Source organism: Talpa occidentalis, unplaced genomic scaffold, assembly GCF_014898055.3.
Source record: "Talpa occidentalis isolate TD23 unplaced genomic scaffold, MPIMG_talOcc4v2.1 talOcc4.4, whole genome shotgun sequence".
Taxonomy (NCBI): Eukaryota; Metazoa; Chordata; class Mammalia; order Eulipotyphla; family Talpidae; genus Talpa; species Talpa occidentalis.
The window spans coordinates 100,858,776-100,880,204 of NW_023604295.1; the positions used below are offsets into that span (position 1 = coordinate 100,858,776).

Here is a 21,429-nt window from a genome sequence, read left to right on the forward strand (position 1 = left end):
AGGAATTTATTAGAGGTGATAAGTACAGAATGTTTGATTCTGATAAATACACTTTTTCTGCATTTGTGATGAACTTTTTTGGTCTGATGTTAAAATTAAGCCATTGAGATAGTTTTAAACCATTTCTCTTATTTGAACCACTTTTCATTTTACGAGATTATTTTCATTTGAATCTTTTACATGTAAATATTAAAATGAGGATTTGATTCTCTAGTCTTTTTGTTATTTAATTTGTCCATGCTACATTTTAACTTACTGTAGCTTTTGCCATTGTACATTATGTCAGCTCTGGTGTTGACAGGATATCATCATTACTCTTGAACATTATTGCCAAGTCCAGTGTTCACAGGATCAGTTTTCATTCATTAACACATTTTCTAGGCATTTTAGCCACTATCATTAAAAAAATTAAAAAAAGTTTTTGTTTATTTTGCATAGAACTGAGGTGTAGACCAGAGGTCTGGGGGCAGGGGATGGTGAGAGAGGATTTAGTAGAGACAGAGTGGGGAGCACAACAGGCGGATTTACTGAAATACACTTCTAAGGGGAGCAGCTGGTGAGACAGGAGAGGTCTGCTGCACCATACCTGGGTTAGCTCCCTGTCTGGGCATTGAACTCAGGTCATAACAGTGATAGGGCTGAGTCTTAACTCCTAGGCCACCAGGGAGGCCCACCACTCTGTTTTATTTTCTCCTGTGCCCCTCCTTTCACCTACCTAAAACTTCATTTACCCCCTGTAGTCTGGTCAAAATATTAGTAGGGTTAAATGCTGTTACTAAAATTGGAGAATAAAAAGATGTTGCTTCAGAGATAATAAGACCTAATTTACTTGGTAGTATGCCTGCCAACATAAAATTTTATAGTGTTATCACCTTTATGGCATTAGTAGCTTTTTGAAATGAATGATCATTTGCTTGGTTCAACATTGGGATCAGTTATGCATTTTAGAAGAATTTGCCAACAGGCCAGTGATGTCCTTATTGTTTCCTTATGCTGAGGAGGGGTGCTTATCTTATATGGAGAAAGGGGGCAAAGCTGACTTGAGACCTAGCTAGCTAGTTTTGGTGCTGTGGATTTCTCTGAAAGTGGGAAGTCTTAGGCTGCTGTATAAACCTTGATGCTGGCAGTGATTTCTTGTCAGGATTAGAGATGTGTAAATGGCAGATCATCCAAGTGCTAGCTTTGGCATATTAAATAAATATTATCTATGTTAAATCTGGTTTTTTTTTTTTAGAGGCATGTTTTTTTTTTTTTTTATTTATTTATTTGTTTTGTTTGTTTGTTTTGTTTATACATGCACTGGGTACAGTCAGAAGCGCGGGAGGGTGAGAGAATTCACCAGAGCTAGAGTAGGGAGCAGAGCAGGCAGAAGGACTGAAGTACACTGCTGAGGGGAGCAGCGGGCGGCAGGAGAGGTCTGCGCGCCATGTGGGACCCTCCTCTGGTGGCCGGGGAGCAGCCGGGGATCGAACCGGCGTCACAGAGGCCGCGGGCAGCTTCGCAACCCAGCGCTCTACCGCTGCGCCACCTGGGAGGCCCTATGTTAAATCTGTTTAATAAAAGGAAAGATTAAAGCAAAAAATTATGTTTGAGAAAGTAAAACAATGTTTTGCTGGATGCTGAATTAAAGCCTCTTTCTAATATTTCATCGCTTTTTCTCATGTTAAATCTAAATCATAAAATTGTTTGTATTATTCGGTGTGATAATGGCATTTAGGTTACATAAGAAAATGTACTTTGTAGGGATTTAGCTGATGTAAAAGGAGGTGGCTTGATGTGTGTATGTATCAGTAGAGTTGCTTTGGAATACTAAGAACAAAAGATTGATACATAAAGCAAATGTGGCTTAATAAGCTTGATAATTGTTAAAGCTGGGTGATAGATATATGGATTAAACTAATTTCTCATTTTTTCTGCTTGAAGTGGCGCAAGGAGTTAAGACAGCACTATGAAGCTCTTGGCAGTCACTGAAGCCTGAGTTCCATCCTGGGCCAGGAAACTGACCCACATGGTATAGCAGACCTCTTTTGTCTTGCCCCTGCTCCTCCCCTCAGCAGAGTATTTCAGTCAATCTGCCTGTTCTGTTCCCCACTCTGTCTCTGGTGAATCCTCTCACCCCCACACCTCTGGTCTGTACCCCAGTTCTTGTATGTATAAAAAATAAACCTTTAAACAAAATTTAAAAAATCTGATGTTAAATATCTTAATTATTAACAGTTACTGTGTTACACAGAAATTCCCAGAGTTACCATTGTGGTATTGTTACAGGGCAGGGAGAAGGGCACTCCAGACCCCGCAAACCTGCCTACTCTAAATAGGTTCTGCCTAATCTAAAACTAACATCTTAGTTTCACTGGTCTGGGGATGGGAAAATTAAGAAAATGAACTAGGAATTGGTGACATTTAAGGTGAGGAGCAAAAATGAACATTTACTTTTTAGTGTCAGTATAGATCATTTAATATTGTTTAAATGGGATACAGTATCACATTTACTTAGAAGACAATTTGTATTGTATTACAAAAAGTAATTCTAGTAATATTCGACAGACTAAGAATTCAAGACAATGCAATGAGGAAATTTTTTGTAATGAACTACAACTTTTTAAGTTCTGAAGATACGTATTTTGAACAAGTCTTTTTTTGCACTTGATCATGAAAATATATGGAACATGACCTAAGCTAAAATAAATTAAACTTTTACACAAGCACTCCCCTGTGAGTTTCATGTTTCCCCTTGACACAGACTGCTTATCCACTTTTTCTAGCAAAAGATGAATTTTTGTAATTTTAAAATTACATCTTTAATTTTAAAATTAAATCTCATCTGGTCATTCAGAAGAGATTTGATTGACATGACTGGTGAAAAGCTCAGTGATGGTAATAGAGATAATTCTTAGCTACCAATCACTTAGTTTGTATAAATTGCATGCAAATCATTAGGGGTTACAAAATGGTGACATTGAAAATAATATAATTTTCTTCGTTTTGTAACTGCCTTATTCTCATAAAAATAAATACATACATTTAAATTAAAATAAATACTTGGTTAAATCAAAGTCAATACTTGATTCTATTTACCATTTTTAAAATTTTCAAAATTGTTTCTCTAGCATTCTAAAGTTTCAGAATTTTTTTCTTTTAATGAACATTTGAACATTTTAGATGTGTTTCATTCCATTGCATTTATGCTTGCTTAGATTTTCGCAACTGTGGCCAATAGGAGCCTCATTAGGTTTGCCCCTGTTTTTCTAACACTATTGTGATCTTACTTTCCACCATAACAAGGTGCAGTCAGAACTCATCTTGTCTAATTTATGCCACAGATCTGAAATCAGCTGTTAAAGAAACCTTGAGTCCAAGGTTTGGACTTTGAATAGGAAAATTTTTTCAATGCCATTTTCTGAGGTGATTGCTGTTAGGGTTGGTCCCTTGTATCCAGGGTTTTCAGTGGACAGTGTAAGGAAATGTGTAAATTTCAGACGCAAACAGAATTCATACTGATAAATACAGCTAAAATTCAGGACTTTCATCTTTTCTCCTAATTACAACCCCCCCCCCCATAACAGTCCATATTCTTCAGGATATCAACATTTATTTTATCTCACAGTAGAGACCACTGCTTTTATAATAACTACCAATAACAGTATGACTATTGAAGAAAATGAACATGCAAGATTCTGAATCCATTTTCTGTATAGTCATTTAAAATTAATATCTGAATGATTGTGCCATTAATATAAAATTACAGTTAAAAGCATATGGTTAAGAGCATACATACATATCTATATGTACATAGTCCCCAACTTATGGTTCACCTCAGAATATTTTGACTTTATAATGGTGCACAATTGATACGCATTTGGTAGAAACCATACCTCAAACTTTGAGCTTTTCCTCAGCTAGCAATAAAGTGGTATGATACCCTCTCATTTATGCTGGACTATTTTACTAATATTACTCTCATGAGTATTATTAGAAGGGCTCTAAGTTTATGCTGGACTATTTTACTATTACTCTCATGAGTATTATTAGAAGGGCTCTAAGTTCTCTACATTTTTTGCCAATTTTTGGTATTTGTCATTTTTAATTTATCTGTTCTAATACCAGTATACCATGGTTTCACTTTCCTTAATGATGTTGAGCATGTTTTCATATGCTTATTAGACACTCTTTTTCTTTTAAAATTTTAGTATTTAATATTAAAATATTTTTATATTAATATTTTAATATTTTCTTACATTGTTGTTCATTTTTTGACAGCATTTGATTTCTCCCTGCAGGTGTAGTCCCCCTAGCTCTCCCTACCACCATAGCACTCGTGATCCATCATTATAGTCCCTTGTGCACTTCCCTCTCCTGTTTTAACCCCTCTCTCTCCCCATCCCTTGTAGGCCTTAGATCTACGGGTCAGCTTGCAAGTTTTGTCTTATTTTCCTGATCCTTTGGTTTCTCTATATTCTGCATGTAAGTGAAACCATTTGATATTTATCTCTTTTCCTTCTGACTTATTTTACTTAGCATAATCCTTACTCCATGTTGCCAAAAATGGCATGAGTTTATCTATTTTGATAGCTGGAATAGTATTCCATTGTATATGTGCATACACCACTTCTTGAGCCATCCATCTGTCTTGGGGTACTTAGGTTGTTTCCGTATCTTGGCTATTGTAAATAGTGCTGCAGTAAACATAGGAGTGCAGGTTTCCTTTCAGATTAGAATATTTGTGTCCATTGTATAGATATCTAGCAGTGGAATTTTGCTGGGTCATATAAGATCCATTTTTAGTGTTGTGAGGAACCTCCACACATCTTTCCATAGTGGCTGGACCAGTTTGTGTTCCCACCATCAGTGTGAGAGGGTTCCTTTTTCACCAGATCCTCACCAGCATTTGTTCTTGTTTTAACATGGGCCATTCTCAGAGGTGTGAGGTGGTATCCCATTGTGGTTTTGATTTGTATTTCACTAATAATAAGTGATGTTGAACATTTTTTTGTATGCCTGTTGGCCATTTCTTCTTTGGAGAAGACACACTAATTTCTTTTGTGAAATATTCAAATGCTATTCATTTGTAAAATTAAGTTTTCTTCCTATTGATTTGTGGGAAGTTTTTAAAATATAACTTTTAAAAAAAAAAGATTTATTTATTTATTTATACAAGAACCGGGGTACAGACCAGATGCACGGGAAGGTGAGAGGATTCACCAGAGACAGAGCGGAGAACAGAACAGGCAGACTGATAAAATACACTGCTGAGGGGAGCAGCGGGTGTGACAGGAGAGGTCTGCCGTGCCATGGGGGGCCCTCTCCAGCCGGCCAGGATTGAACCAGCACTGCAGAGGCTGCAGACAGCTTCACAGTGCTGTGCTCAACCGCCTGTGCCACCAGAGGAGGCCCATAATATAACGTTTTAAGCCCTTTATTTCAGATACATGATTTGTAGATACTTCTTCTCATTTATGGATTATCTTTTCTTTTTTTTTTGGTAAAGATTTATTTATACAAGAACTGGGGTACAGGCCAGATGTGTGGGAAGGTGAGAGGATTCACCAGAGACAGAGCTGGGAACAGAACAGGCAAACTGAGTGAAATACACTGCTGAGGGGAGCAGCAGGCGAGACAGGAGAGGTATGCCGTGCCATGTGGGTATCGTGCCTGCCGGCCAGGATTGAACCCACACTGCAGAGGCTGTGACAGCTTCAAAGAGCTGCGCTCAACTGCCTGCGCCACCAGAGGAGGCCCACTTTTCATGGTGCCTTTTGAAACACAAATTTTTAAATTTTAGAAATTATTTTTTCCCTTTTGTGGATTGTGCATTTGATGTCATATCTAACATTTGCCCAACCCCAACTCATGATTTTCTCCTGTGTTCTAGAATTTTATCTCTTACTAGAATTTTACCTCTTACATTTTGGTGTCTATGATCCAATTTGAATTAATATTTGTGTATGTTGTGAAGTGTAAGGGTCTAAATTGTTTCTTTTATTGCATTTGGATATTGAATTTCCTCACAATGTGTTGAAAAGACTTGCCCTGTTGAATTGTCTGTGCATTCTTGTCACAAATCTGTTTACCATGAATGTAAGAATTTCTTCGTGGATTCTGTTCCATTCATCATTATGCCTGTTCTTTTTGTATTTGCATTATCACATTGTCTAGAACACTGTGACTTTATAGAAGTCTTTGAAATTTGGTAGAGTACGTCCTTCAACTTTCTTGTTCTTTTTCAAAATGGTTTTGGCATCCTTGGTCTCTGTAATCCCACATAAATTTTAGCAACAACCTGTCAGTTTCTTTAAAAAAAATACATTTGATATTCCCACAAAGCATTGCATTGATTTTGGAGATTAATTTGGGAGAAATTGCTTTCTGGACAATACTGGTACTTCACATCCATGAATATGAAATGCTTCCTTATTTATTTAGATTTCTTTCAGATTCTATAGAAGTCTTCTAATTTATTAAAATGCTTGTATTTTTAGTATAAGTTTTATTGATGATATGAATGGAATTGTTTTAAAATTTCTGTTTCCAATTGTTCATTGCTAGTATATTGGGTTGTTGGAAAAGCCATGTCTTAGTTTTTCTTTGAAAAATATAGAAAAATGCGTCATGACAACTCAATATCAAACACAAAGCACAATTGATTATTTAGTGTAGTTTGTTTCTGCAACCTTGCTAAATTTGTTTGTTTATTCTAGTAGTTTTTGTGTGTAGATACCTTGGGATTTTCTGTACACAAAAATTGTATACTCTAATTAAAAGTTTTACTTCTTTTCAGGGTAGATTAAATTTTTTTTAACCTTATTGCACTAGATAGAAGCTTCAGGTATAATGTTGCAGAAGCAAGCATCTTTTCCTTGTTACTGATATTTGTGGGAAAAGTACTCAGTGTTTCACCATTATTTGTTTTTCCCTTTTGTGGATTGTGCATTTGATGTCATGTTGACTGTAGGTTTTTCACAGATGCCTGCCATTTAAGTTCTCTTCCATTTTTGGGCCTCCCTGGTGGCCTAGGGGTTAAGAGTTCTATCACTGCTATGGCCTGATTTTGATCCCCTGCATGGCACAGCAGACCTCTTATCTAGCCAGCTACTTCCCTTAGAGGGGTTTATTAGTAAATCTACCTGCTCTGCTCCCCACTCTGTTTCTGGTGAATCCTCTCACCCCCCACACTTCTGGCCTATACCCCAGTTCTTCTACGCAAAAATAAATAAAATCTTTAATTAAAAAAAAGTTCCCTTACAGGCCTCCCTTGGTGGCACAAGTGATTGAGCACAGTGCTGTGATCCCGGCCGGCCGGTGAGATTCCCACATGACTCGGCCGACCTCTCCTGTCTTCAGCTGCTCCCCTCAGCAGTGTGTTTCAGTCAGTCTGCCTGTTCTGTTCCCCACTGTCTCTGGTGAATCCTCTCACCCTCCCGCACATCTGGCCTGCACTTCGGTTCTTGTATGCATGAATAAATAAATCTTGAAAAAAAAAATTCCCTTCCATTTTAGTTTGTTGTGAAACGTAAATTTTTTTTTTTTAAATTGTGAGAGAATGTTGGGATTATATGTTGCTACATTTTATTTTTTTTTTAATTTTTAATTATTTATTTATTTGTTTGTTTTTTGTTTACACATACACTGGATACAGTCAGAAGCGCGGGAGGGTGAGAGAATTCACCAGAGCCAGAGCAGGGAGCAGAGCAGGCAGAAGGACCGAGGTACACTGCTGAGGGGAGCAGCGGGCGGCAGGAGAGGTCTGCGCTCCATGTGGGACCCTCCTCCGGTGGCCGGGGAGCAGCCGGGGATCAAATCGTCCCCGCAGAGGCCGCGGGCAGCTTCGCAACCCAGCGCTCAACCGCTGCGCCACCGGGGAGGCCCACTACATTTTATTTTTAATGGAGTTTTGAGTTTGTATTTATAGGATTTTGGTTTGTTTTTTCTTTATGTCTGGCTTTGTTATCAGCAACATTGCTGATCTTCCCAACATGCGTTGGCAAGTTTTTTCTTTTTTTTGAGTATTGCTTCTTTTTAATGTTAGATCTTACCAATGAAGTCATTTTGTCCTGGAGCCTTCTTACGAGGAAAATTTTTTTAGTTACTAATTTCTTGTTTCAGATGCATTCAGGTTTTAAAGTATGTCATTTTTGGTCATTTGTGTCTTTCTTGAAACTTGCATATTTCATCTGAGTTATTTGCATAGAGTTATTTATGGTATTTGGTTAATCCTTTGTTTTTTATAGGATACTAGTGATACCAGAACATCATTACCAATTTTTAGATTTTGTATCTTCTCTCCTTTTTCTTGATTATTCTAGCTAGTTTGTCATACTTTGTGATCTTTTTAAACAATGAATTTTTTTAATCTTTGGTTTTTTTGTATTCTCTTACTCTGCTCTAATCTTCCTTTTTCTACTTACCTTGCTCTTTTTTCTATTAAAGTGAAAGATTAGATTATTGACTTTGTACCTTTTTTTTTTTTTTAAAGATTTATTTATACATACAAGAACTGGGGTGCAGGCCAGAGATGGGGGGTGAGCGGATTCACCAGAGACAGAGTGGGGAACAGAACAGGTGGAGTGACTGAAAAACACTGCTGAGGGGGGCAGCAGGTGAGTCAGGAGAGGTCTGCTGTGCCATATGGGTCACTTCCCTGCTGAATCTTCTAAATTTTTGTATATTGTGTTTTAAATATCATTCAGTAAATGTTTCCTAATTTCTCATGTGATTTGACTTATAAGATGTGCAGGTTTATGTGTAATTTTAAAAATGAGTATTTTTTTCTGATTTCTAATTTCTGTTGTGGGTGGGGATATTCTTTGTATCATTTAAATTCTTATAAATTTGTCAAGACTTATTGTCCTAGAAGATATATATTGTCTTTCTTGGCAAATATTGTCTTTCTTGAACTATAAAAAGATGTGTGTTCTGCAGTAATTGGGCTAGGGTTGCTCTGTCGTTTCAGGTTTGAGTTGCTTGGTGGTTTTGTTCAAATGTGTTATAGTTTTGTTAACTTATGGTTTTTGTTAGTTATTGAGAGTTGGGTATTGAAATTTCCATCTGCATTGTTGAATTATCTTTTTCTCTTTTTACTCTTTTTGCTTCATGTGTTTTGTAGACTTGTTACACTCTCTTGATATAGTATTGTTTTCACCATTATGAAATGGTTACTTTGTCTCTAATAATTGTTCTTGTCTAAAATCTATTTAGCTGGGGCCTCCCTGGTGGCCTGAGGGGTTAAGACGAGGGGTTATTAAGACGCAGCACTATGAAGCTATCCACAGCCACTGCAGTATGAGTTCGATCCCTAGCGAGGGAGGTGACCCACATGGCGAAGAAGACTGTGTCTCCTGCTGCTCCCCTCAGCAGTGTGTTTCAGTCTGCCTGTTCTGTTCCCCACTCTATCTCTGGTGAATCCTCTCACCACCACCCCCACACCTCTGACCAGTACCCCAGTTCTTGTATGCATAAGTAAATAAAAAATCTTTTAAAAAAATCTGTTTTTCTTGATATTAATGTAGTCATACCATCTTTCTTTCTTTCTTTTTTTTTTTTTTTTGTGGGACCCTCGCCATTGGCTGGGGAACGAACCTGCGCTGCAGAGGCTGCGGGCAGCCTCGCAGTCCAGCGCTCAACCGCTGCGCCACCAGGGGAAGCCCCATACCATTTTTTTTATGGTTACTGTTTACATGGTATGCCTTTTCTACCCTTTCATTTTAAATTCTTGTCTTTGAATTGAAGGCATTTGATTCCATTGATTGGTCAGAGGTTGTCCTCAAACACTTTGAGCTAGTAACAGGCTTTAGATGTCTGTCAGTGCATGTCTTTATAGGTAGGAGAGGGCAGTACATTTCAGACTTTCAGGTCAGTCCTGGATTTATTTTCTGTTGATTTCTTATGTGCATGCTCAAAGCCTCAAGGCCAGAAGTGTATGGATATTTTGAGGCCTCTGTGTCTAACCTGGGTTTGTGTAACCTCAGGCTAGTGAGAACTGAGCTGTTGCCCTCTCCTGCTGGCCAATCTGAGAAGTTATTTCCAGTGATAATGTCTCTAGGTCTGTGCATCATTTACCACAATAAGTGGAACACTCTTTGACCATATCAGCTTCCACCAAAGGTAACATTGATGGATCTGGAAGGCATGGGAGCACTGTGCAGTCACAGACCAGAATAATACAGATTCTCAGTGTTCTTATTTGAAATTTAGCAGTTTTTCTTTTTCTTTTTCTTTTTTTTTAAGAGGCATGTTTTATTTATTTATTTGCTTGTTTGTTTGTTTGTTTTTGTTAATACATGCACTGGGTACAGTCAGAAGCGCGGGAGGGTGAGAGAATTCGCCAGAGCAGGGAGCAGAGCAGGCAGAAGGACCGAAGTACACTGCTGAGGGGAGCAGCGGGCGGCAGGAGAGGTCTGCGCGCTGGTGGCCGGGGAGCAGCCCGGGATCAAACCGGCACCGCAGAGGCTGTGGGCAGCTTCGCAACCCAGCGCTCAACTGCTGCGCCACCAGGGAGGCCCTGAAATTTAGCAGTTTTTCAAGTGCTTCTCAGAGGGTTTTATGTCTTTGGTCATGAAAATGACTTCTTCGATCCAAAATTTCCAGTTGTAAGTTGATTTTAAGGGAGAGGGCTTGCTGATTTTACTTGATAAAGCCAGAAGTATGTTGTTTTCCACTCCTGAGTCATAAATTGTGTAATGTGTACAAGAAAACAGGGTTTATTTGCGCTAATTACTAACCATTTGTGTTGAATTGGGAACGAAGGTGCAGTTGCGTTTTTGGGGAGTAAGGGTGGATATGGGGACTGATATAGTTGCTCTCCCTTTTCTGCTTCACATGTGTAGGTTATTTATAATTTGGAAGTTATATCAAACTGGAGGACCTCTTTCACTTTTACACTTGTGGTTTATGACCATTGTCATTTTGTACTGTGTCCAAGAATCTGAGCCCAGTATTATGCCTTACTTTTTTGTTTTGCTATATTTAAACATAATTCTCCATTGTTACTGTATTTTGATTTTCTGTAGTTGAAGAGTTTTAGTAGTACTGAGTTTTAGTAAATGAACATAGTTTTTTCATCATAAATACATTTTGATTTTCTGTTCCTTTAGTTTATGATTAGCATATACAAGAAAATGGTCAGAAAAATTTTTTTCCCTTGTGAAGATGCCATGTGCTGATTGGATATTGCCTTTAATTTAATGCCTTAGTGAGGCCAGGCACTGAGTCTTTTTTAAAGCTCATCGTTTTTCTCAGTGATTAGGCACAAAATAAACAATCAGCATGATTTTGCTCATTATGTTGTAGAATTACATGTTATGTTTAGGTTGAGGTTCCAAGGTTTTTAAACCTACTTTGTGCTTTTGGTGACTGATAATGGTTTCTTTCAGCTTTAAGGAGAAAATAATAATACGAACATACTATTTGGGAGGAAAACACTGAATTGAGGAAGATTCTGGTTTGACATAAAGGAAGGGGGGACTGTGTCATGAGAATTTTTCTATTTATTTCCTGTAAAAATGATATTTTGTTTACCTGGTTTGGCAAATTTAACCCATCTCAATTTGAATAAATTACTGATAACTCTAATTTTAACGTCAGTATATGAAATTATAATTTATTTTACTAAAATCTTTGCTTTCCTCCTTTTTCCCTCATAGGACATTTGCTGCAAGATCCTATTGCACCTACCAACTCCACCTGTCAACACTATGTCTGCAAAACTTGTAAAGGCAAGAAAATGATGATGAAACCTTCCTGTAGCTGGTGCAAGGACTATGAGCAATTTGAGGAAAACAAGCAGTTAAGCATCCTAGTGAACTGCTACAAAAAACTATGTGAATATATAACACAGACTACATTGGCACGGGATATAATAGAAGCCGTCGACTGTTCTTCTGATATTTTGGCTTTGCTTAATGATGGATCATTGTTTTGTGAGGAAACAGAAAAACCCCCAGATTCATCCTTTACTTTGTGTTTGACACATTCCCCTTTACCTTCGACCTCAGAACCCACAGCTGATCCTCAGACTAGTTTGTCTCCAATATCTGAAAGCACCCTTAGCATTGCTATAGGCAGTTCTGTTATCAATGGTTTGCCTACTTATAATGGGCTTTCAATAGATAGATTTGGTATAAATATTCCTTCACCTGAACATTCAAATACGATTGATGTATGTAACACTGTTGACATAAAAACTGAGGATCTCTCTGACAGCCTGCCACCTGTCTGTGACACGGTCGCCACTGACTTATGTTCTACAGGCATCGATATCTGCAGTTTCAGTGAAGATATAAAACCCGGTGATTCTCTGTTACTGAGTGTTGAGGAAGTCCTCCGCAGCTTAGAAACTGTTTCAAATACAGAGGTTTGTTGCCCTAATTTGCAGCCCAACTTGGAAGCCACTGTATCCAATGGACCTTTTCTGCAACTTTCTTCCCAATCTCTTAGCCATAATGTTTTTATGTCCACCACTCCTGCACTTCATGGGTTATCATGTACAGCAGCAACTCCGAAGGTAGCAAAATTGAATAGAAAACGATCCAGATCAGAAAGTGACAGTGAGAAAGTTCAGCCACTTCCGATATCTACCATTATCCGAGGCCCAACATTGGGGGCATCTGCTCCTGTGACAGTGAAACGGGAAAGCAAAATTTCTCTTCAACCTATAGCAACTGTTCCCAATGGAGGCACAACGCCCAAAATCAGCAAAACTGTACTTTTATCTACTAAAAGCATGAAAAAGAGTCATGAACATGGATCCAAGAAATCTCACTCTAAAACCAAGCCAGGTATTCTTAAAAAGGACAAAACAGTAAAGGAAAAAATCCCTAGTCATCATTTTATGCCAGGAAGTCCTACCAAGACTGTATACAAAAAACCCCAGGAAAAGAAAGGGTGTAAATGTGGGCGTGCTACTCAAAATCCAAGTGTTCTTACATGCCGCGGCCAACGTTGCCCTTGCTACTCTAACCGCAAAGCCTGCTTAGATTGTATATGTCGTGGCTGCCAAAACTCCTATATGGCCAATGGGGAGAAGAAGCTGGAGGCATTTGCTGTGCCAGAAAAGGCCTTGGAGCAGACCAGGCTCACTTTGGGCATTAATGTGACTAGCATTGCTGTGCGCAATGCTAGTACCAGCACCAGTGTAATTAATGTCACAGGGTCCCCAGTAACAACGTTTTTAGCTGCCAGTACACATGATGATAAAAGTTTGGATGAAGCTATAGACATGAGATTCGACTGTTAAATCAGTGGGTCTTTAAACCTACCTCTGGTAGGGAAATAGCTACAGTTTTACGGCAGCTATGGTTTTGTTGGTTTAACTTGCCGGAGCTCCTGCATATAGATCACTTGTATCAAGTGTTTTCATTGCTAAGTTATATGTGTTAGTGTCGGGGAAATAGTTTGCAGATAATGGAGGAGTAACCCTACAACTGTATGTCCTTAGTTCTTACAGAACCTCATAGTTTGAGAACAAATGCTGATGCAACTGATTTATACACAATGAACTTTGGCAAGGAGAATAACATTAACCTCATTGTTTATGGTCATGCTTTGTGCATAATCAAAGTTTATGATTAAGTGTAAGGAAGTGGTATCTAGTCAGTCCATAAAGATTGTGCTAATTTCTTGTGAAAAAGTAGCCATTAGTTTGTTCAGGAGACTCAGTGCTGCTTTCAGATGCCATTGATGTTTCTCCTGTTGAAAAGCTGATGTGTCCAGCTCAACCTTTGTGCTGACATACCATTTCTGATCATGAAAATTGGCTACTGGTGTATGTAGCAGTTCTTAAATCAGCAGTATTATGAAAGAAAATTTGCCCCTCATTAGAATGTTGAAGAAATATCTTTTAAAAGTAAACTGAAAATCTGTCAGACTGCAAATGTTAGCTGTTTATGCTAAGAAACTTGAGTCTTTTTCAGTTGTCTGACTCATTTCTAGGGAAAATACCTTCTTTCACTTTGAGCAATGTTCTAATTAGGTAAGTGAAGAGCAGTTTTATCCTGAAGGTAATTGAATTTAGACTATAGAATATGACAATTTTTTAACAAATTATATATTTTTTTTAAAAATTGGGATTTATTTAAAATAATTTTGGAATAATGCCCCCAAACATATTCACATTTATGCATTATACTTATTGCCATTGGCCACTTTGATTTTTTGTTCGTTGTTTCCTCTAATAGTTTGCCACTGACTTTATCCTATTTTTTCCTAGGGTGCTATTTGTTATGAAGGCTTCTTTATAGGGGCCTAATAATAATCTTTTTATGAAGCCTGTGCATTAGATAGATTTGAAACTAGGAGGATTTTCTTTAGAATGCTCTTTTGCATGTAAAGCACAAACTGTTTCAGTTTAAATGAACTTCCCTTTAATTTTTTTAGGGAAGACAAGTGAGTCACAAACATTCTGTTGAAGGGAAATCTGGTCAGTTGCTTGGAAGAGCACAGCCCAAATAAAACAAGGACTGACTAGGTTGTAAAGAAATGACCTTACGACTTAAAAGAAGAGTTGCTGCTTTGACAGTGCTTAAAGAAAAATACTGCTGGAAAATTTACAATTTCTACTACGTTCACCATCTCTCATGAGATCTCACATGTTATGTTTTGATTTGGCACACAGCATGTTCAATGATGGTTACTCGCCTAGTACAAGACATGGAGAAGAAACCTTTGGACACAGAGCAGATGACACCTCCTTCTGTTTTGTAGTGTACCCTGGTGTCATTTTCTGTGAATGTGGTCAGGTAGAGTTGTTTTTGTTGTTGTTGTTGGGCCTTTTTTTTTTTTTTTTTTTGTTTGTTTTTTTTTTTTTTTTGTCTCTTGGTGGGGTGGGGGTGGGCTAAAGCCATAGGAAGCAAAATGTGATGTATGTGTCCAGTATGTACTATTTTGTTTTTGTTTTGCAAGAAGAGTTGAACTATTTTTGATAACAAGAGTAAATGGTGGAAAATGCTTCTTAGTTGTCTTGTCTTTATTTGCTTTCCAAGTTTTGGAATTTTATTGAATTCTAGTATTAGCATTGTCTTATGAAACATGTATTTGCCTAAAGTTTGTAATAGTTTTGTGTTGAACCCAGATGCCCTGCTATATATAAACTTGTAAACCTGTTCTTTATTCACTTATGATCACTGCAAAAATGACTAGAAATGAGATGTACACATTGATGAGGATATATTTTGCAAATCTTCCAAATTTTCCTGATACTTTGCTCTTAAATTCATGGAGTACCTTATTGCTTCCCAATTTGATAATCTTAGTTTTGTGTTTTTGATGCATGGGAGGTTGGCAATATAGACAAAATGAAAATCATTAGTATGTGAGGGCCTTGATTATCATGTAATATTGCCAATGATGAATTCAGGTTGTTTTTAGCACAAGTTTCTCTTTTTTATGCTGGTAATTCTCACTGCCACACTTTTGAAAACCTGTATTACACCTTAAATCTATCAATAAATGTTAGTTTTCTAATTCTATGTTGTAGAATACTGAGGAATTTGGGATAGCATGCTCTGAATGGCCTTCATTACATATATTTGGGGAAGAGTAATTACAGTGCCTTTTTTTTTTTTTTTTTTACATTGTTTTCCTGTATACTGTGAGTTATTTAGGAATGCTGACCAGTGGCTAACTAGGGATGATTGAGAAATTATTACTGAAGTAACTGCATTTCCTTCAGTATTTGAAACCACTAAAATAACAGCTTTTAATGACACATCTTCATTGTTCTTTTGAATCCTTGTTATTGACATAAATGATCTTTTTTTCAGACCTGACAACTTAGCCTTTTTTGGTTAGCTTTTCATGCAGAGGGGTCTAGTATGGTCACAGGATAAAGAAGTCTTTTTATTTCATGATGTTCTTAGTTTTCTAAAAATAACATTATGGTGACCTTGCTGAAAAAAGTTTTACATAATAGGAAAAAAAAGTTCCTTTCTCATATTATAGGTGTAACAATATAAAATGATTTAGGAAATACTAAGTATAGTATTGGAATCTAATACTTGGATGGTACTTTAACTTCTCTTCAAAAACAAAATTTTAGGTATTCAGATAACAGTTACATTCTTTTAATAGAATACATTATAAAGCTAAAGTCTCTTGATTTCTGCAGACCCCTCACTCACAAATCTGGTCCTTCTCATTTCCAGAAGAAATCATTTATCAGTTTTAGGTATTATATCTCTCTTTATAGTTTTCCCAGGGAGTCAAGAGAGTTACCTTTTTGAAACTCAAGCTTGCTTACAGTGTTACTCTTAAACATAAAAATGGAGTGTAGTTAAAAGCAAAATCATGTAGTGATCATCTTTGAACATAATTGATATTTGACAACTTGTCTTTATTTAGTTTTGCAAAAAAAGGAAAAACAAAATTAAATCATGCAGGTTTTTGCCACCCAAACACACTAACATTTGCAAAAGTTGAGCAAATGACTTACCTCATTTCAATTTAGAGTTTCATCAACACTTTGAACAGTACACAGTGACATAGATAAGATGCAGAGAAAATACACAGAATTTTATTAGTTTAACTTGGCAGTTATGCTATGAAACTCATTTTCCATTGAATTGCATTAAGGTCATGCACGATAACCCTTTAATCAAGGAGCCTGGGATACCCTAATAACATGAATTTCCAGTTGGGCAGAATAATTATATTCAGCATGATCTTACCAGAAAGTTGAATATATACTATCCTAGTTCCTTAGAATTCACATTTCTTGCATTCATCTCTACAGTGAAACACATTCTTATGTCTGAAAATATGATAACTTTGGGGTCACCTAGATTAGAATAGCCTTACCTTAAATGGATTGACTAATTAGTAGCTATACTTTTATAAGATTTTTGAACCCAAATATTGAGAAAGTGAAAGATGACTTTGAAAACAAGGTAAAACCAATTTTTTTTTAAAAGGTATGTTGGAAAATTGAATTTTATCTGTACTTTTTGCTGAGTCTTAGAGCATTATGATCAAACCTTTAAATCATATCTGTCTTAAAAAAATTACTATCTTGTTAGCATTTTTATCTGCAATTAAGAAAATAATTGCTAATCTCCCTGGTAAAGGCTGTATGGTACAGATAGAAGATTTCATATATCACGTAAATACTTTTAATCCTGATAATTTACCAGTGTGTTTAGGTTATTGCACGTAATGTTTCCTAAGCATTGTCATTGTTAAACTTTTAGTTCTTTGTGAACATTAGATACTAAGTTTTATGGTAATCACTTTCTGTAAACAGTTAAATGGAGGATCAGTTCCTATCATGAAGGTAAAATAACAGGAAACTGAAGCTATTGACAAAAGTTTGCTAATTCTGTTACTCTACCAATTGATGGTGCATTTCCTAAATTCTCCTTGATTATTTCAGTGTATGGCCTTCACGTCAGCAAGGGAACCAAGGTGGGGTTGGATGGGAAGCTATTCTGACATTCAGGATTTGTGGTTTAAAAAAAAAAAATCCAGGGAAAAGTTGACTTTGACAGAGATACATGTTAAAATATTTCTGGGGGGAAGGAGGGGAGAGGAAATTCTTACACTACCAGAAATTTTCATTTTTTTTGGTTAGTGCATATCCAATTTGATCTTCAAGGAAATTGCAGGAATTGGCTGCCTTGTGTCTTGCTAAAAAATACAGAATTCTGCAACGAACAAGCCAACCACTATAGTAAACACAAAACAGCTTGCTTTTATGGGTGGCAATTATCTTTCATTTTTGTGAGAAATGTTGAGGTGGATGGAGTATTAATAGTTTCTTTTCAACATGAAGGAATATGTTTAGTATGTAGTAGGAATTTTCATGTATCATGTAAGTCAGTCTTCAAGTAGGCCTCTTCTGATAGGAATTGTGGATGGGACATCAACTAATTTGGAGATTAATAAATCATGCAATGGTTCTCTACAGATGTTAAATGAGTTAAAAGGACATTCCTCCCCAAGTACAAGTAAAACTCTGTACTTGTCTTCATTTTAAAAAAGTTCTTTCTCCAGGTTTTATATGAGATCCACAGTCAGGATGGGGAGGAGGGATTATTCAGAGCTTGCCAGCAAGATTGGAAGGCCCAGTGGTTATAATACCTGAGGATGTAAAGTGACTAGCAGTTCGGCAGGTCATTGTGAAATTACATTAAACCAAGTAAGTTCAAGATCTTTGAACTCCAGTACACATATAATTAAGTCTCTGAGATGTTTTGGCAGTGCTTTTATTACCAGGGCTGTCAGTTCTGGAGGCCCTTAATTTTTCAAGTTCCAGAATTTTTTAATCAAATTTTCTGCAAGTGAATATTTCTTCCAGGCTCCATAGGAGCCTTGAGGGGCCTCAGGGATGCTGGACAACAGAGGCAACTCCTGCTTTTGTGCAGAGAAGTGTGCTTGGTGCTGTCCGTGAGATCCTTGGTACATTCAGGAGCGAAGAGTGCGGATACTTTTGCAGCCTTTGGTAGGTAATGTATGTCATATTTGCTTCAGAGGAAAAGCTCTGTAAAAGGTCTCAGGCGAATTGGAGGAGTTTCCCAAACTGTGAGGGTATCCGAGCCCATTTAAAAACATTTTAAAGTTACTAGTGCAGATACACACTTGGCAAAATCAAAGCCTTTGAAAAGCAAACTAGAGCATCTCTTCACAAGAAAAACATTGAAACGACATGTCTCCCTTTTATGTAGACGGTGGCAGCTACTCTTCATCCACTGACTGTAGCTTTCCACATTTCTCTGAAAGACTTGAGGTTACTATTTTATTGCCTTTGTTTCCAAATTCAGAGAGAGGTGAAGATTCCTCTGTTTCATAATCTTCAAAGGAGCTGCAAGAACAAAGCAAAAGTGAGTTGTTTTCTTTCCAAACAAAACTTTTTAAAGTCACCATGGCAAATCAGAGACTAAAGACCAGCTTCCAAAAGTGCTGTCAGCTGCTAAATGGCATCTATAAACAAGCCACTCTGGAGATGATCAGAAAACATTTTCTGTTTCTTGAAAGTCCAAGATCACATTAGAATTGGCTGAAAATGTGCTATTGATATAGCAAGCTTTTCCTAGGAGCCTTAGGTGAAAATGGTAACGCGATGGGGGGCTGGGAGCCTGTGAGGTCCATAAAGTAAAAGCTTTATTTACATGGAATGCTTTCTTTGAAGTGGCTTCCATGCAGAGTTGGGAACATTCTCAACTCTCAAATTTCTTGATCGCTTCCATGGCGTCTGAGTACATTTAGATGTGCAAATGTGTGCAAAGAGTAGAAATCTACATGGATTTCCTTCTGTTTGCAGACTTTTACAATATATTTCCTCTAGTCAGACCCCTTTAGAGATTACTAGGCGGTGGCTTTAGGTAGGGATGGCAAAATATTTTCTTTCTTGGGATGCTGGCTCCTTGACATATAAAATTGAAAATATTGTGAGGCTACATCTGAGTCCAGAAACATAAAATCAATAGACAATGTCTAGTATAGTTTTTGGCACCAGCAGCTTAGCCATGTTATCCTTTATAGGGAAGTTCGTAACATCTGCACAGAAATTTCTGGGCATATCCCTTTATCAATAAGGTACCAAGGCTGGCTAATAAGGAAAACTATGCTGAGGGAGTGCCAGTAGGTGGCACCGATTCAACTTTCTAAAGCATTTTTGAATAGAGGGTAGAGAATGTATATATATATAAAAGTATCACTTTATGATCTTATAAAATATTTACAAATTGGATAATCTTGCAAGCACTTCATCTCCATCCTCAATTTAAACTAGGATATGATGATTAAGGAGGCAGGGAGGAGAAGGTAGCTTTGCTTTAATGGAGTGAAGCAGGGTTGACGGTAGAGCCTTCATTTCTGGGAACAATGCAGTGTCAAACACTGCTCATTTCCTGTCAGAATGTTTCCTATTGGTGCCCTAACTTGTCATCTGCAAGTTCCAAGTGTGTTAAACACCTCGATGCAGATCTGGGATAAGTTAGAGAAGTCTGAATTGAGACTTTAAGTAAATCTGAGCTAACCTAAATGGAAATGCATACATTGTGCAAAAATGAAAAATGATGTAAGAATTATATAAAATAATTTAAAATAAAAAAAATGAGCCAAATGGTAGAAATATAATGGTGAGAAGGTTGAGCCAGTGCCTTCCACACAGAATGTGTAGCCTGATTGAGGCCATCCAGAAAAGTGGTTAAGTGGTTTAGCTTAGAGTGTGGGCTTTGGAGTGAGGCTCTTAAAGTCAGGTTCCAATTTCAGTTCGATCAATGTGATCCTGGGTATGTTACTTAATCCCTCTGTCAGTTTTTTCTGACTAATGAGATAATAGTTCTTACTCCTGAGGATTGAATGACATGGTAAGAGAATCACAAACTCTTGGAAAATGTTAGGTATTCTCATGGAGAAGTAGAATGGATGGAAGAAGTAGAATGGTAATCCTATATTGGGGGGGCAGAATCACAATTTTTTTGTGTGTGTCATTTCTGAATACAAACTTTACCTCTGTAACTTCAAACCCAAAGTAGAATTTCTAGCAATGGACTTAATCCAAACTAGTGCATAAAAATGCTCCATTGCCTTGTGGGATATAGTGGAATGTCACTTGCATTTTTTTTTTTTTTTTTGGTACTTTCAAGGGCAAAAAGCAGTACAATGCATAGAAAAAATTCTTAGGAATCTTATTAAGGAGCTCATTTAGAATATTTTGTAAGTGTTCTGGAAACTCATCTTTACCTCAGTGCTTCTCAACTGGAGGTGATTTCCCCCTCCCTGAAGGAGACATCTGACAGTGTGTGGAGGTGTATTTGATAGTCACAACTGGGTGTCCTACTGGGAGTCTAGTGGGTAGAGTCCAGGGATGCTGCTAAACATCCTACAACGTGCTAGACAGTGTTTTTTTTTTTTTTTTAAAGATTTATTTTATTTATGCATACAAGAGCTGGGGTACAGGCCCCAGATGCAGGTGGTGGTGGTGAGAGGATTCACCAGAGACAGAGCAGGGAACAGAACAGGCAGACTGGCTGAAGTACACTGCTGAGGGGAGCAGAGGGGGAGACAGGAGAGGTCTGCCTCGCCAAGTGGGTTGCTCCCTGGCCGGCCGGGGATTGAACTCATGCTGCAGAGGCTATGGATTGCTTCATAGTGCGGTGCTTAACCCCTTGCGTCACCAGGGAGGCCGCTAGACAGTGTTTAATAATAGAATCACCCATTTTAGAACATAAGCATGATGGTGAAGCTCTGCTCTAACTGTTGCCTGCTCAGCATGTTAGTGTATTTCAAGGTTCTGGTCTAAGTTATTTTGTAATTAGCTCGGCAATCAGCCTTTCCTATCACTTGTTCCCCTGTGACTTCTAAATCTACAAGTCCAGCTTCTGCTCCCTTGTACGCTACAAACTTACGAGGAAGTCAGCTGCCTACTATATGGCAGCATATACACACCTGAACTCATCCTTCCCCCATCCCAGATTCCCATATTTGTATGACCGGCAC

General features: G+C 37.6%; 2 protein-coding genes across 7 annotated transcripts in view; one reads left to right on the forward strand and one right to left on the reverse strand.

Annotated features, from left to right (window-relative positions):
- Window positions 1–19,624, forward strand: part of MSL2 (MSL complex subunit 2) — a 40,411-nt gene extending 20,787 nt beyond the window's left edge. Inside the window, exon 2 of the mRNA XM_037525935.2 lies at window positions 11,640–19,624. Coding sequence (XP_037381832.1) covers window positions 11,640–13,231 — 1,592 coding nt within the window. The 3' untranslated portion in view covers window positions 13,232–19,624. The remainder of the gene's footprint in view (window positions 1–11,639) is intronic.
- PPP2R3A (protein phosphatase 2 regulatory subunit B''alpha) overlaps window positions 16,088–21,429 on the reverse strand; it is a 152,627-nt gene continuing 147,285 nt past the window's right edge. For all 6 annotated transcript variants that reach the window (XM_054700811.1, XM_037525936.2, XM_054700810.1 and 3 more), the window contains one exon: window positions 16,088–18,787. In XM_054700811.1, the coding sequence (XP_054556786.1) occupies window positions 18,661–18,787 (127 nt within the window). In that variant the 3' untranslated portion in view covers window positions 16,088–18,660. The remainder of the gene's footprint in view (window positions 18,788–21,429) is intronic.